The sequence below is a fragment of the Accipiter gentilis genome, chromosome 8 (assembly GCF_929443795.1).
Source record: "Accipiter gentilis chromosome 8, bAccGen1.1, whole genome shotgun sequence".
NCBI classification, from domain to species: Eukaryota; Metazoa; Chordata; class Aves; order Accipitriformes; family Accipitridae; genus Astur; species Astur gentilis.
Window position 1 is genome coordinate 10421965 of NC_064887.1, and position 14789 is coordinate 10436753.

General features: G+C 51.6%; 1 protein-coding gene across 1 annotated transcript; it reads right to left on the reverse strand.

The window, feature by feature from the left end:
- Nucleotides 1-2033: 2033 nt before the first annotated feature.
- LOC126041665 (cytochrome P450 4B1-like) lies at nt 2034-14446 on the reverse strand. Its single transcript, XM_049807663.1, has 12 exons — nt 14170-14446; nt 10280-10424; nt 9576-9620; nt 8918-9045; nt 7249-7373; nt 6980-7131; nt 6284-6390; nt 5526-5716; nt 4852-4985; nt 4150-4214; nt 3537-3619; nt 2034-2783 (listed from the first exon to the last, which is right to left on the reverse strand). Exons 1-12 carry the CDS (start codon nt 14347-14349, stop codon nt 2615-2617), a joined length of 1524 nt encoding a protein of 507 aa, XP_049663620.1. The 5' UTR covers nt 14350-14446; the 3' UTR covers nt 2034-2614.
- Nucleotides 14447-14789: the final 343 nt, after the last annotated feature.

Consider the following 14789-nt stretch of genomic DNA (forward strand, 5'->3'; position numbering starts at 1 on the left):
GGGTTACAATCCATTAAAGACGGGGAGAGGAATGGCAGGTACAAGGTGATGCCACCTTGCTCCATCTTCCTACCACCAGAGCACACGTGTTCTGCCGGTGAGCCATCTGCACCGTGGTCTTCTTGGCACAGGGGCCACCAGCCTTGATATAACCAGCGCTTTCCTCAGCGTTCACCAGTTTTACCGCTGTCACTTGTGCCATTGGTCATGGATACAGGCCATTTTTGCCATCTTTGCTTTCTGTTATTCTGCCTAGTGCTTTCATACACAGCCATTTCCATTCGTGCTTCATGCCCAGCCCTCCTGCCGTGGCTGTGACGGGTCTCTGCACGGCTCTGCTGTGCCGAGCTTCACCACGCTGGGGCTGGTCGGCGTGCAAGGACGACTGTGGGTTTGCACGGGAATATTGGCCTCACCCCTGATATGGAGCTCCTCAGCTGCTGTGGCTGGAACAGACTTAGTTTAGCAACTGAGGTGAGGTGAGTTTGTATCTTTTACACAATGGGCTTTTACCCAGTGACCTTGAAATATGATTGAATGTAACTGAAGAAACTGGCTTTTATCAGCTTATTACTTGCCATGTGACTAGAGGCTGTGACTGAGCAAGTGTGAGCCAGGTGCATTTACTGCTTTCCTCCTGGACCTCATCAGGAGGAGAAAAATCCTTCCGCTTTCCTTTAACTTATTCCAGGATATGGAGTGACCCAAGTTTTTCTCCTCACAAACTACGGATGCAAATCCGTGGCAGGGTGGGAATCTTTTGGTGTTTTTTGTGTACTCAGGCTCAACAAAGTTGTAGCTGAATTCAGGGTGAAGCTGGCTGACGCAGTCATGTCCTTCGTGTTACCCACACACACAGGCGATTTCTTTCTTTTACCATTTCTTCTGAAATGCGATATTACTGAACCATAGCAGTCGCTTCAGGGCAACCTGGAGGTTTTGCTCATAGGAGAAACTAATCTGTGGCTCGGGTGCTCGGAGCACCGTGAGGTATGGAGATCGGAGGTGAAGCCGGCTGATGGATATGTCTTCTCGAGGCTGCTTGGCTAAGCGAGCACCCCACGGCAGGCAGGTTTTATCGATGGCGGCTGGATGTGCTGGCACAAAGGTAAGCGGAGAGGACACAGGAGGGGTTTGGGGGGGCTTGGCGGTAGCTGTGGATACAGCAGAGGAGGTGCATGGGCAACCCTATTTGCACAATAAACCGGCCTGGTTTTTGCAGCTTCTCAATTACAACTGTTCTGAGGACACCTTTGGTGTGACATTTGCAGTGGGTTGGTAATATGGTCAGAGTGAGAGATGACACCAGTTATTTGTATTATCTCATTTAATACAGGCACCCTTTGTGCACTTATAATTAAAATTGGACAAAACCTTATTTTTGATATAACCTTCCTTTAATGGGGCTCAACAGTGACTGAGCTTGCGGTACTGACAGTGTAGCACAGTGTATCTCACAAAAAGGTCCTCCTGTTTCCCCAGCCGCATTCCATCTGCCTTATCTCTGCAGATGAAAGCTGTATGAAGTCAGCCGCTGTCTTGCTGCACAGCAGCCTGCTCGTGATGCTGGAACCGCTCTTGATGTCACCGCAATGCTAATTGCAACAGCAACATTTGGGTTTTCCCAATTTGACACTTCCTACCCCAATAATGATTCCTGCAGAGGCAGAGGGCAGCTCACTAGCGTCCTCCAGTGTACCTCAAACATACAACTCTCCTAACTTTATCAGCTTAGGAAAATTTAAAAAAGAGAGGGGGGGGGGGGGACGACGACCCCCCTTTCTAATTATCAGAACTCCTCCCTTGCAGTTTTAAATGAAGATTGCACATTGGACCCCTGTTAAGGGATTGCCCTTGGAAGATGCTGCCTGGCTATGGCTGGAGACACGCGGGCAGGGGCCCGGCCAGACACCCCCAGGGCTGTCTCTTGCTGCTCATGGGTTTCCTTTCCACTTCCCATTTCTAAAGGGATTCTACACCGTATTTGTGACAAAGTGGGCAAGATTCAGCAACAAAAACTGACACAGCTGCTATTACAGGACTAATTATTGGTTTATTAACACAAAAATTACTGAAGTTTTTTCTGCAGTTTAGGCAGAATTTCAGAGCCCAGACTGGAATCAGTGTTTTCAACAAAACAGAGACCATTGAGTGCGAGAAGAGAGACAGAGGTCTGCCACAGGCTGTCCCTGCGGCAGGAGGGGAGGGCTGACCTCTAGGCACCGAGGAAGGCGCTGATGACGGAACAGGGCTGGGAACGGACGCGAATTTGGCCAGGACATGAGTGCGAAGGCAGGATTTGGTAAGGAGGAAGCTGGTGGGACCTGCAGATGTTCCCAGCCCTTACGGCAGGGCAAGGGGACAGCCAGCAAAGAGGCATGGCCATGCCCGGCCGCTGCGACACTGGCGCTCGTGGAGCAGATGGCAATGGGTCTGTGCAATGCCATCCAGGCTACCTGGGCCCAGGCCAAAAAGGGCGTTCAGCTGGTGGAAGAAGCACAGAAATCAGGTATCCTCATCCCCAAATCCTGCTGTGCACCTTTTGCCTCAGAGAAACATTGTCCCGTCATCTGCTTGGTCCATCCCTACAGCAAAGGCAGGACGTTTTCCAGCATCAGTGGATTTTCTTTAGATACAGGTGAATCCCATTCTTGGAGCGAAGGATGATGTGAGGTATTTTGCAGGGAGGCTTGGTGGGGTCGGGTGAGAGCTCGAAGCGGAGCAGGGTCAAAGCCAGCGCCACCTTCATCTCGTTCATGGCAAACTGCTGCCCGATGCAGTTCCTGGGGTAAAACAGAGCAGCTCAGCCACTCCACCTCAGTGCTGGGCACCGATAAACCCGCACGGCTGGATCCCAGCCCTCTCAAACCAGCACGCAACCCTTCCCCTCTGCAGCTCTGGAGGCCCCAGGCAGTATTTTGGGTGGCAAAAGCAGGGACACGGGCCGAGCAGAGGGAATCTCGGGGAGCATCGGGAGCCCCTGGATGTGTGTTCAGTGAGCACGGAGAGGGAGGGGAGGTGGGGAAGCCAAAGGAGAGGCCAGCAGAGCCGAGGCGGTGGGTCTCCAGGCAGGAGGGTCTGCAATGTGTTTGCCTTGGCGGGGTGAGCACGGGGCGAAGGGAAGGACTGGGAGCAGGGGAGAAGGGGGAATGAAAGGGGGGGTGAGATGGGGTCTCTGCACCGAGGAGAGGAGGAGAGCAGGTAAGCCCAGGATGCTGCAGGCTCCCCACATGATGCCAGCAGGATTCTCCACAGCTTTGGGACCCGGTTCCTGGTCCCCAGGAGTGGCCTGGAGATGTTTCCTTCCCATCTTGCCTGCTGGTATCAGAATCCCTCTGCAGCACAAATGCTCGTTATATGCTCCTGAACCGTTTAACGCTGCAGGACCAGGACTTCAGGCAGCGGTCTCTGAAAGCACTCTGTGAGTGCTTCCCTGATAGCAATTATAACAACAGCACACATTTCTAGGGCTGAGCAGTTTCCAGGGATGCATGTTTTCTCTCCACACTACTCCTTCAGCATTCAATACACTTTACCTCATTCCAGCAGAAAAAGGCAGAAAGGCGTGAGAGTGTCTGCCAGAGATGTTCTCTGGGGAAAACCGCAAAGGGTCAAACACCTGGAAATGAAGAATATGCAGCAAGAAAAAGCAATTAGTCAAGGAGCACAGTACTGACCAGTATCTTTAGAAACGTGACACCCCATAATTTCTGAACAACCCCATTGGAGTGAGAATTCATTCTGAGATGGACTGAGACTCGTACACCAAACTCCCTTGCTTTCCGCCGAGCCTGGCAACGGTGTTGCCAAGATAAACCAGACATAGGTACGACAAAAACCAGGGAGCCAGGTTTCAATCCTCCACCTGTAGGCTGAGCAAAAAATCATCTTTTTGCCTGTTAATACAAGCTCTTCGCAGCACTTTGTCTTACTGTTTGGGCAGCACCCAGCCCTAACGCTGCTCTCTGACTGCCCTGTGCCACCGCTGGCTGAGACTAACGCAAGGTGGTTGCTTCTCAGCATGAGTCCCATGGGCAAAGATGTTTGGGAGCAAGTGCGGGCTCTGCTCTCCTGCTAACAGGTGAAGGGGACATTGGAAGAGGCACAGCATAAAGGGGAAAAATATTAGAAGGGCAAAAGAAAACTCACCAAAGGGTCTTTCCATACTGCAGGGTTTCTGTGAATGAGATAAATGCTTATCGCGGCAATGCTGCCTGTGAAGCAATCGAGGAGGAGAAAAGGGCTCAGTGACAAAGAAACTAAAGGGAAGGTGCAGCCTGCTCACACAAAGGTCTGTCTAAGTCATCATAGTTTTACCTGTCAACTGGAAACCAATGAGGGTTTTGTCATTGACTTCAGAGAAAACTAAATGCTTTCCATTTGTTTAGTTGTAAGCAGGCAAGAGGTGGAAATGAGGAAGGCACCGGCACCATAGGCACATCGTCCTCACCCTGACGCTGCCCGCTTGTGTGCCAGATCAGAGAAGGAATAGAGGAGCACAGGACAATTCCCATGCCGCAAGTCAGGATGGGACCGGTCCCCATCCCCCTGTGCCTGCAGTTTGCCAAAAGGGGTGAACCATGAGTTTGTGCTTGGCCAGGATGACAAGGGGCTTTTGGCACTGGCACGGCTGCCCTATAGTGGTGGCGGCAGGAAGGATGTCACTGGGATGCCACCACCCAGCCCAGACCTCGGTCTATCAATGGAATGCCGACATCTACACAGTCCTCTCTGAACGTCTGTGCCAGCAAGGAGCAGGTCACAGAGGCAGGGCTGCCGCTTTAGCTCTGCGGCAGGCGGCGAGATGTCCCAAGAGCACAATTTTGTGAAGGAAGAATGGGATTTACAGACCTTCTGGCAAGGTGCGTCCATCGGGGAAGGTGATGGGTTTGCTGAGCTGCCGGGACACACCGGGCACCGGTGGGTAAAGGCGAAGGCTCTCCCTGATGCACATGGTGGTGTAAGTCATCTTGCCCAGGTCCTCCCTGCCGGGACAGAGGCAGGCTGAGCTCCCCGCTCCCCCCGCTGCCCTGTGCCAGGAGGCCCCTTGCCCCACAGCCGCCATCCCCCTGGGCAGACCCCCTTGCAACAGATGGGGCGTACGGAGGGACCCGCAACCTCCAACCACAGGCTGCTGCAGGCTGGGGTCCCCAAGACATCTCTGAACAACCTTAACAACCTCTGAACAAGCTCAAGTGCAAAGCGACAGCAAAAGCTGAAAAGCCACGACTGCAACGTCCTGTGGCGAGAAAACAGGAGAGAGCAAAGAGCGATGTTGGTGGCCCAGGTCTTGGCACGGCATCCAGCATGTCCCTCCTGGTCTGGCCCTTTTTTTGTGTCTGCCCTGGTAAGAAGGGCAGGGAGGCAGATTTAGCTGAAGGATGCAGTATCTGCTCCATCCTGTGAAGTCCCTGTGCACACAGCAACCTTTAGCAGCCCAGCCTTCGAGCCCTGAAGACATTTGCTCGCTTAGAAATGACAGCGATGGGAGAAAAGTTACCAGCTGAGGAAATGTGCAACCTTACCACTGAAGTGTCTCTCGGTGCCCCAAGATCCCCTGGATCTCCTCCCGGCACCTTGCCTGGTGCTCAGGGTGTGATGCCAGGCAGTACAAGAGCCAGGAGATCCCGCTGGCTGTCGTATCATGGCCCTCAAACATGAACGTGTCCACCTCAGCACGCAGGTCCTCATCGGACAGTCCAGCTCCGTTCTCATCCTAACAGTCCAGAGACACTTTCAGTGGCCCATACATATATAAATAATATATAATATATATATATATAAAAAATGTAAGGTAGATAATATAGATAATACAGATAATATAGATTTTATATATAGATATATATTAGTGGCCCTTTTATATATCTCTATATATGTATATATATAAATAATATAATATCCCAGAAGGGACCATTACATTCTTTCAGCTATTGCAAAGGGGGGTGGTGATGCCCCTGGGATACGTATAAACAAAATCAATCTCTGTTTAGAGTGAATTCAGGGGCCCTTTTCCTTCACTTATAAATCCCTTTATCCCCCCCATATTAAACCACCAGGACTATGAAATCCCTCTGCGTGTTGTATTCCCCAACAGGTGCTACCAACATTTCAGTGATGGAAAATTGGACCACCTTGGCCCCTCCTCAACTGGGCAGGACTGGGGTAATTTATTTTAATGGCTTGTGCAGTCCTGAGGGTCTCTGGTTGTTTGTGGCACCCCTGCAAAGACTGATGGGCTTTTGCACCCTGCTGCCCCGCCGCACACCCACTCCTCACCACTCACTTTGGCACACAGCAGAATGTCCAAGAAGTCCAAATGTCTCTTCTTCTGGATCTTTTCAAATTCCTGTTCATCTTTAAGGGACTCCTTTCGCTCATGGATCACCTTGTCTGGGAAAGAAAGAGTTAAAGGTTCAGCAGGGCAGGAGATGCTGAGCTGCAAAATCGCCCTGTGAATGCAAAGCCTACCCAAGCGGGTGACCACCACTCCGTCCATGATGCATTTGCCACGTATGCTTCTGCATCCCAGGCAGTTTGGCTTTTTCAGCAGCACAGCGACAAATGCCGTGCACATTGCCATCCTTTTCTGCAAACTTCTTTGTCCACCACAGGCTCCTCAGCCTATTTTACCCACCCCTCCTGCATTAAAATCACACCTGGCCCAGAAAGGAAAATCATTCCTTGCATTGGTGTTGCTTGCAGCACCCATGCCTTGTCTCACCAGTCTCAGCTCATTTAACAGGAGCGTTCCCAGAGGGAAATTCCTCCGTTAGTCCAGTTTAATTATCCAGGAGCTGCGAGACCCCCTTGTTTCATGCCTAGATTGGACCACTGCTGCAAGCTGATGCTCTGCTTGGATCCTGGCTCCGAGCCTCTGGGCAGGATCACTTGCATGGGCAAGGAGGTAACTCGACTGCCTCTGGTCAGCCAGCACCCAACCTGCTCAAAGGCTTTGGGAGAAGACGAAGGCGGGGAATACCTGTGTGGTCATGAGCGAGCTGGCAGACCTTCCTGAACCGATATCCGTGGGGGCTGAGCCAGTAAATGATGTCATTGTGGTAGGGGAAGATGCGGAGGCGCTGGTGCACCATGAGGCATAGGTCATAGACAGCCTGGATGTAGGTGTTTTTCCTGGGGAAAGGGGAATGGTGGAAGTTTGTAAATTTGGGAGCATCATGACGAGCAATTTGCCCGCTTCCCTTCGGAGCTGTGAACTTTATGCCAGGGTTTGGGGCAGCCAGCACTGACCTGTTGGTCTGGCAGTTGCTGTGACAACTGAAGGCACATTTCATGATGCTATCGAGAGTCATCAAGCTGACGTGCTCAAAGAGTTCCACTGGTTTCCCGTCTGTGATCAGCTGCTCCCATTTATCCTAGGACACAAAGCAGACAGAAATGAGAACGTAAGGGACAGTTCTGCGCAATCTACATTCACTTTCTGGTTAACAAGCGCTCACCTAGGGATACGTCCCAGAGAAATAGAAAAAAGAAGAGGATCTCTTAGTTGCCGTCAAAATCCCAGAGGAGGGAAGCCAAGAGGGGGATTATTAATACAAGATTTGCCTCAGGCAGCTGCTACTCTTGAATCCTGGCAGTGGTGAGCCCTCGTACACCCTACGTGGGGGCAAAGGCACCAAGGCACTCCGGAGGACCCCAGGACAGGTGCATTGCTGGGTGATGGGGTGTGTTACCAAAGTATTTCTTAGGGTGCAGTGTGTTTCCCGTACAAGAGCAGCGTGTGTTGGCATGACCAAGTCTATGTTTTTCTATCTCTCTCTCACAAGCACAAGTGACTTTGGTGCCTTTGGTGTCTAAGATTCGAGCTTCCATCTCACGATCTCTCTCCCACTGTGTTTTTCCAGCATATAATATAGGAGCTCTTGCTCAACTCTTCCCATAGGGGATCCCTAGAGAAACTATAAATAGTGTCTCTCTTGCCTGGCAGACATGAAATGATGTTGAATCCCCTGTCCCTTCATGGCTGTAAAGAACCAGTGGACTCAAAAGCTGAGAAAGGGAGGAGATGGAGGAGCACAGTCACATCTGAGCTCCCACAGCATGAAACCAGGCTTACATGGACAGACTTATGTCCTTAGCACATACAACGATTGCCACCTGGTGGCATGGGATCCCACAATAGGCACTTTGCATTGTCTGCGAGGAATTATAAACTGCCAGGCGCTAGTGTGCATTGCAAAAGCTCTCCTGGCTCTTCAGGCCCCGGCTCCTGGCTGTTCCCTTGGCCGGTGGGAGGGAGGACAGCCAGGATCCATGTGGACCTGCTGGGGAGATTGCATGAGGGGAGGCAAAGGAGGAGGAATACTTCTGGCACCCACACTCCTGCTGGTCCATGTGCACAAAGCCTGGTGCCCCTCACCTGTAATTCACACTGGTTTCCATCATACCTGGCACTGACGGATGGGAGAACAGTGCAGTTTCACTGTCTATTAGGCAAGGCAGGGATTGCAATCCAGTCGTGGGTATGTTGATAGCAAATTATACCTTTTAACCTTAGGTCACAGTACAGCTCTCCTCCAACCTTTATATTTTGGGGATTTATTATGGACCTTTATTTACTTCAATTCTTCATTTACGAAAACACCTTATAAGAAGTTGCAGTTGGGATTGAGATTTGGGGACGGCACTAGCATTAATTCTCCAACCTTAGCCACAGAGCCCAAAGCAGCACCAGAGACATAGTCCCTGCAGGGAGGCTCAACCTACTGGTTCCGTCCAGACCCCATGCAGGGATTTGTGGTGCCTCAAAAACCTTGACTGCTACAGCCTATCCTTACAATTACCAGGTTGTGAATAAGGGCACTGCAAGGAAACCCTGCTCCAGCATTTACCTACTAAACAGTCAGGATCAGGGAAAAGAAAACAGGGCAGAGAGAGGAGCATCAGGTATGAGTCCTACCAGCATCACGTTAGTAGACTCTGCCATCAGGGTCACGTATGGTTTCAAGATGTCGTAATGAAACCCTGGAGTCAGGAGTTTTCGGTGTTGGTGCCATTTTGGCCCGTGTAAGATCAGCAACCCGTTCCCTGGGGAAACACAGTCAAGGCATGTTTTGCTTGGCACAAGCAGGCTGCTTTCACCTGCCTCAGACACAGGCTCTGCCTACAAGGAGCATGATTAAATCTGCTGAGCTGCTATGAGAGAGCGTTTCCAAATGTTGCTGTCAGCTCCAGGGTTCCCAGGGCTGAGCAGAGCCCTGCTCACCGAAACAACACAGTGCCGCCTCTGAAAAGAAACAGCAACGCTGCTGGAGCCGAGAAGTTCAGAGCAGCAGATGCATTTTTCACCAGTCCTCCACTGAATCTGAACTTCTCCCATCACCGCCCTTTGTTAACTACGGACACGTAAGTGGTTCTCGTTTGTATATGTCTGAACCTTCTATCCTCAAATCACGAAAAATAGCGTTATTTTAGCACCTTTTTCAATAAACATAAATATTTCAGGAAGCCTTAAGCTATAACTGCATCAAGGAACAAGCACAATGCTGTTTATTCATAGCATGTTCTTGACTAACTTCAGAATCATTCCTGGTAGGTAAAGACCTGGGAATACATACCGATCCATGGGACAAGGTGTTTATAGCTGATGTTGTCCTTGGGATCTGTAAAAAAAATCATCAAGAAAGAGAAAATAAAATGGTAAATGTTTCAGTAGCATCAACCCACTGGTTTGCACATGAAAGCTCCCTCTGGGCTCTCACTCTTGATTGGCTATGAAGCCGAATTGGTGGCATCCCTGCAGAATTAATCAGTATTTCACAACAAAATAATACTGTTTGGCCCAGCTGCAAGAAACACGTATAAAAGCAGATGCCCATACTGGAATAAAGAAGAATACTGGTAGTCCAAAGTCTGTGCTGTGTGATAAATTATTAACCCTCCCAGACAGCACTGTTTAATAGCTTTCTCTCCAGATGCACTAAAGATACGGCTCCGCAGGAGGAGCCAGGGGTCTGAGCCAAGAAAAAAGCTTTCAGCTCTCTTCTCCTTGCTGGGGTCAGGCACTGAGAAGATAACTTTTCAAGGAGCACTTGAGGAAGTTTGATTTGCCAGATTTGGAGGGGCCCCAGCCACCTCCACAGCCCTGTGCCTGAAGCACCAAGGGCATGGCATTGAAGGAGGGATATCTCTCCGTGCCTTTAGATGATTTCTGCAAGACAACCTCTCTGCGAAATCCTGCCTTGCTATGAATTTTTAGGCTGGCATGGGAAATCTGCAGGCTATGGTTGTTGCTCCACAGCTGAAGGCATCATCTTCTCACCTCCTCTGGCCAACAGAGCCTTGGCATAGTCGGGATCGGTCACAACAAGGAATGCTGAGAAACTCCCGAACCAGAGAGGGTGAGCGTATAGGTACTTCTGTGCCCAGATCTCCACCTTGTCCAGCACCTCTTCCTCCTTGAGAAACTGTAGTTGTGGGGAAGTAAAAAGAGAAAGAATACTTAGATTCAGAGGAAAAAAATAAATAATCTCCCAAACCACTGTCTTAAAAAGCTCAAGGTCTTTCTGTATCACAAAACCAAGTAATGGCAAACAAATTGCTGTCCCTCTGGGTTTGCAGAGCATCAGAAGTAGAGATGCTTGTTACTTTTAAACCTCATATAAAATAATTCTTCCTTATCAATTGACCCTAACCATGGGGAACATCCTTAGGGACACTGGTGGTGCCTATCAGTGCACATTCGTTTTCTGCCCTTTTTCCATGACCACTCCAGAGAAGACACAGATTTGCCCAGACAGCCTCTGCATTTTGTAATGTGCAAATATGTCCTCACTTGCATGTGGCTGAGCAATTAGCACCTGCAGTCATGAGAAAATACAGCAGCACTTTTACAGCAGTCCACGGCGTCACTGCTGTGTCCGTCCCAGTGCAATGATGCCTCCTGACCGGGAAACCTGGGCCACAGCTTCCTCCAGCCATTTAGCTGGAGAAGGCCAGTGTCCATGCGAAATTCAACAGAATGAGTCCACAGTCACCAATGGAGTTTACAGCAGAGGGGACACTGGTTAATAACATCAGTTTAAGATTTCATTGATTTCCAGGAATTTAATTTAATAGGCGATGAAGAGCTGGTGCTCCCAGAAAGATTCATCTCCGGTCCTTGGAAGCTGCACGCTGAGGAGTAACATGAGCACCAGCATTCGTATTGGCAGCACTGGCAGGTTCACTCTTCAAAAGTGATCACCGTTTTATTGCTTTTTCAGCCAGTGTTGTTGTATATTAAACAGGCAATAGCCAAAGAACAAGTGGAAAGATCAGTGGACAGTTCCAAAGTCACAAGCAGAGAAAAAAAAGGTCATGGAGACAAAACCATGTAAGAATTCTCTTTTCTTTGAACAGAAACTACTCTGCCACAATATGCAGGGAGAAGGATTTTGGTGAGCTAGGGCTGACATAGCTGCTGCTTTGACTTGAAGCTTGAAGTTTAATTACATCTGGATACTGGCACAGAAATCAGCCCCAAAGTCACCCCATTGACCGAGTCAAGTGAATATTTGCTCAATTGCTTCAGTGCTGAGTTATCTCAGCTCAGCTTTTAGTTTGGCTAGTGTTTCTCAACCTGGAAGATGGCTTCTACTCAAATAACGACACACGTCAGGTTTGTATCGGAGGGGATGCTCAGGAACCACGGGGCGTCTGCCAGGGGACCACGTAGGCTGAGTGGGGGCAGGTCCAGGCTCCGTGCTCCAAGGCTGAGCCCCTTTCCTTGTGAGCCGGGGGGGTCCCTGCAGCATGTCGCCCATGTCTCTCGCATTTGGCAGAATGACGAACTACATCCAGTTATCATTTATGATAGAAGGTTGTCGTTCAACTTTTCTTGCTCAAGTTCAAGATTTTGGACTTATTAAAGAGAACTATCAATTTCTCTGGTTGCAGGGATCAAGTTTTGGGGTAAAAGGAGGCAGCCCTCCCTAGCACCCACCCCTTTGGCAATGCCAGCAGAAGCAGGGCTTGGCAAGGCGCCTTTGGTTGAGTGACACTTGAACACGTGAAAGTACCTTTGATAGGTCTGCTTGTGCCTCCTCCCATCACAAAATCACAGGAAGCATAAATGGAGGTAATTGGGAGATGCTGAGCAAGCCTCGCTGGCACAAGTCCTAACGCTAGAAGCCTTTGCATCCAACCTTGGTTTTGGAGCGTCAGCCTCAGTTTGTGCTATCAAGAACCATCCCTGCGTTTGGAGAGGTTGGGATGGGTTTAATTGAGAGGAAAGGTTACCTCCAAGGTGAGTAACCTCCACCTGCTGTGCCCAGCACTCCTGGGGCAGAAGGTGTAAAATCCTGCGGGCTGCAGAGGAACAGGAACAGAAAGCTCCTGCTTCTCAACCAGGGCTCCAGCTACCAGGCTCTGCATGAAAGACCATCACTTCCACTTCTTCCTCCCTTGGGGGCTTGAAAAGAAAAGTATAACCCCCACTTGGATCTAAGGAAGAAAGGTAATAGCCTGATCTCACACGGAAATGCAAGTTTTGGAATAGATCCAATGCTAAAAGCATCCGGGAAGAGGCGCTTAACGGCACTTCTAATGACTACATGCCGACAGCAAATGAAACAGAAAATAGAGGAGCTGAAATCTGAGCACGAAGCTGCGCCTTGCTCCACCAGAACCAGGCTGGCTCCCCTCCGCCAGCCACCCGCACAGGGCAGATGCGGGCGAAGGGCTGCCGAGGGACCGAGAGCCCCCCTGCGCCCGCGGGGCAGCGACCCCGCTCTCCTCCGCTTCCCACCAACCGTGGCCATCGGAAGTCGGTTTGGCCACCTCGGGGCTGGCACTCTGGGTTTTAACTAAGTAGTGCTGCTGCAGTGAGACTGAACAGCTCTACACAACCTCTCTGGATATTTTAATGTCATTTCTACCGAGTGATTGGGATAAGCAGAGACTAATACCTAAGAATGCTTTGAAAGAAAGTGATGTATTCCCAGGAGACCCACCCACCCAAAGCATGACAAAGCTATTTGAGATACTAAAATGACCTGAATCAAAACTGGCGATTAATGCCTTTAAAACAACAGAATAGGAAATGTCAGCTGTCTCCCTGAATACAGCTCTCAGGTCCTCCTCCGAGGTGGGTGTAAACTTTGTATTTAGCATGTGCCCAGAGCGGTGCCAGTTTCCTCCCCGGCTCAATGAACTGTTGGGCTCTGGGGTGAAATTCAGCGGCATTTCATCAGCAAATGATTAAATTTGCAAAACGGGAATTCTTCAAAAAATACTGTCTGAGGTAAGAGTCTAGCCGTGAATAACCCAGCCACGACGGAAGCGAGTGATTGGCGCAAATGGTTGAATCCCATTCCGGGATAAAGAGTCACAACGGACAGAGGCAAACATTTATTTTACCGCAGTTTTAAAGTCTAACTGGCAGCGCAACAAAGCCCTGAACTGGTCCATCTTCATGCTTACGTTGCCAAAAGACAGCCTGTCCCGTCCAGCGCAGCAAAACTGGGGCTGGCACGGCACAGAAACAGAAACCTCCCCGACTCCCCAGCCACTTTTCAGGGTGCCACTTATTTCGTGTGCCACAGATTTGGCCAGGGCAGGGCATCAGCCGAGCCCAGGAGAGGTCAGGGCGATTTGAAGCGGCCTTTAGCATGTATGGAAAAGCCTTTTCACGTCAGGCAGTTCAGTTATTCCTCGTGAAGCTGCCAATGAGTGGTGCAAATCTGTTTGCCGTGGCAGCCACGCCGACCTGTTTGGGCAAGCGCGTACCGCGGGGAATAGCATCCACGCCACGAGTGCACGGAACAGGTTATGTACGCGGGTTTAGTTAGCCACGGCTTTAACGCAACCCTAAAACCACCTGCGGCCCCTGTGCCGGGTGCTATACCTGGGATGCGTTTTATGGCTTAAACGTGACTCGAAACGATCGGCGCCCTGTCTGGCTCGCCTGGCCGTGAAGCCGATGCGAGCTGGCAAAGGGAAAGAAGGTGCCTCCGGATGGTGGGAGCAGGGTGGGAGCAGGGTGCGTGGCGGGGACCGCTGCAGCGGCCGTGCCCTGGCTTTCACAGCATCACCCCCCCCCCCCCGGGACTGGGAGAAGCAGCAATTCTCCCGGACCACGGCGAGGAGTCCCACCAGCATCACCCCCCCACACGCGCGGGGAAACTGCTCCCCGCGCTCCCCCCCCCCCGCCCCGGGCGTCTCTCTCCCTACCTCGTGGACGTGGCCGAAGAGCCAGTGGGTCGGGTGGCCGGGGAAGTCGGCCAGCGCCCTGAGCAGCTCCCGCCGCCGGTGGTAGAGCTGGATGGCCTTCAGCAGCACGCAGGTCAGGCAGAAGACGGCGGCCAAGTGCAGCACCCGGGACACATCCACGCCCAGCCAGGAGAGCTTCATCCCACCCGCCCCAGCCCACGGCGAAGGCAGGGATCGCCCGCCGCCGCCCGGCTCGGGGGGACGCCGGTGTCACCGCCCGGGGCCGGCACCGGCCGTATCCAGCCAATGCGGGGAGGAGAGACAGGTCGGGAGTTCGAGCGGCTGCCAAATCACGGCGGCGCTTGTTGGCAGGGCAGCATCCCGCGGGGCCTCGGGAAAACGCGCCCGGGAAAACGGGCTCGAAGCCCTTGACGTTACCCCGCTGCCGGTGGGGACGGGGGCTGAGGAGGGAGGGAAGGAGCCGGCGGGCCGAGCGGGGACCCTTCCCCGGTAACCCAGCGGGGGGCTGCGCCGAGCTGCCCCGGCACAGCTCCGGGGGGGTGTTCCTCTGCCCCCCCCCCCCCCCCCCCCAAACGCCGGCTGCTGGGCTGTGCGCTGGCACCGGGGGAAAACGGCAAAGG

Excerpts from the sequence above, each read along its gene's own strand:
- LOC126041665 (XM_049807663.1), bottom strand. The coding sequence starts at position 14,349 with ATGAAGCTCTCCTGGCTGGGCGTGGATGTGTCCCGGGTGCTGCACTTG. Across the intron at positions 9,621-10,279 it reads GGCTCTGTTGGCCAGAGGAG|ATCCCAAGGACAACATCAGC; the intron begins GTGAGAAGATGA and ends TTTTTTTTACAG. Across the intron at positions 2,784-3,536 it reads CCTTTTTCTGCTGGAATGAG|GAACTGCATCGGGCAGCAGT; the intron begins GTAAAGTGTATT and ends GTTTTACCCCAG.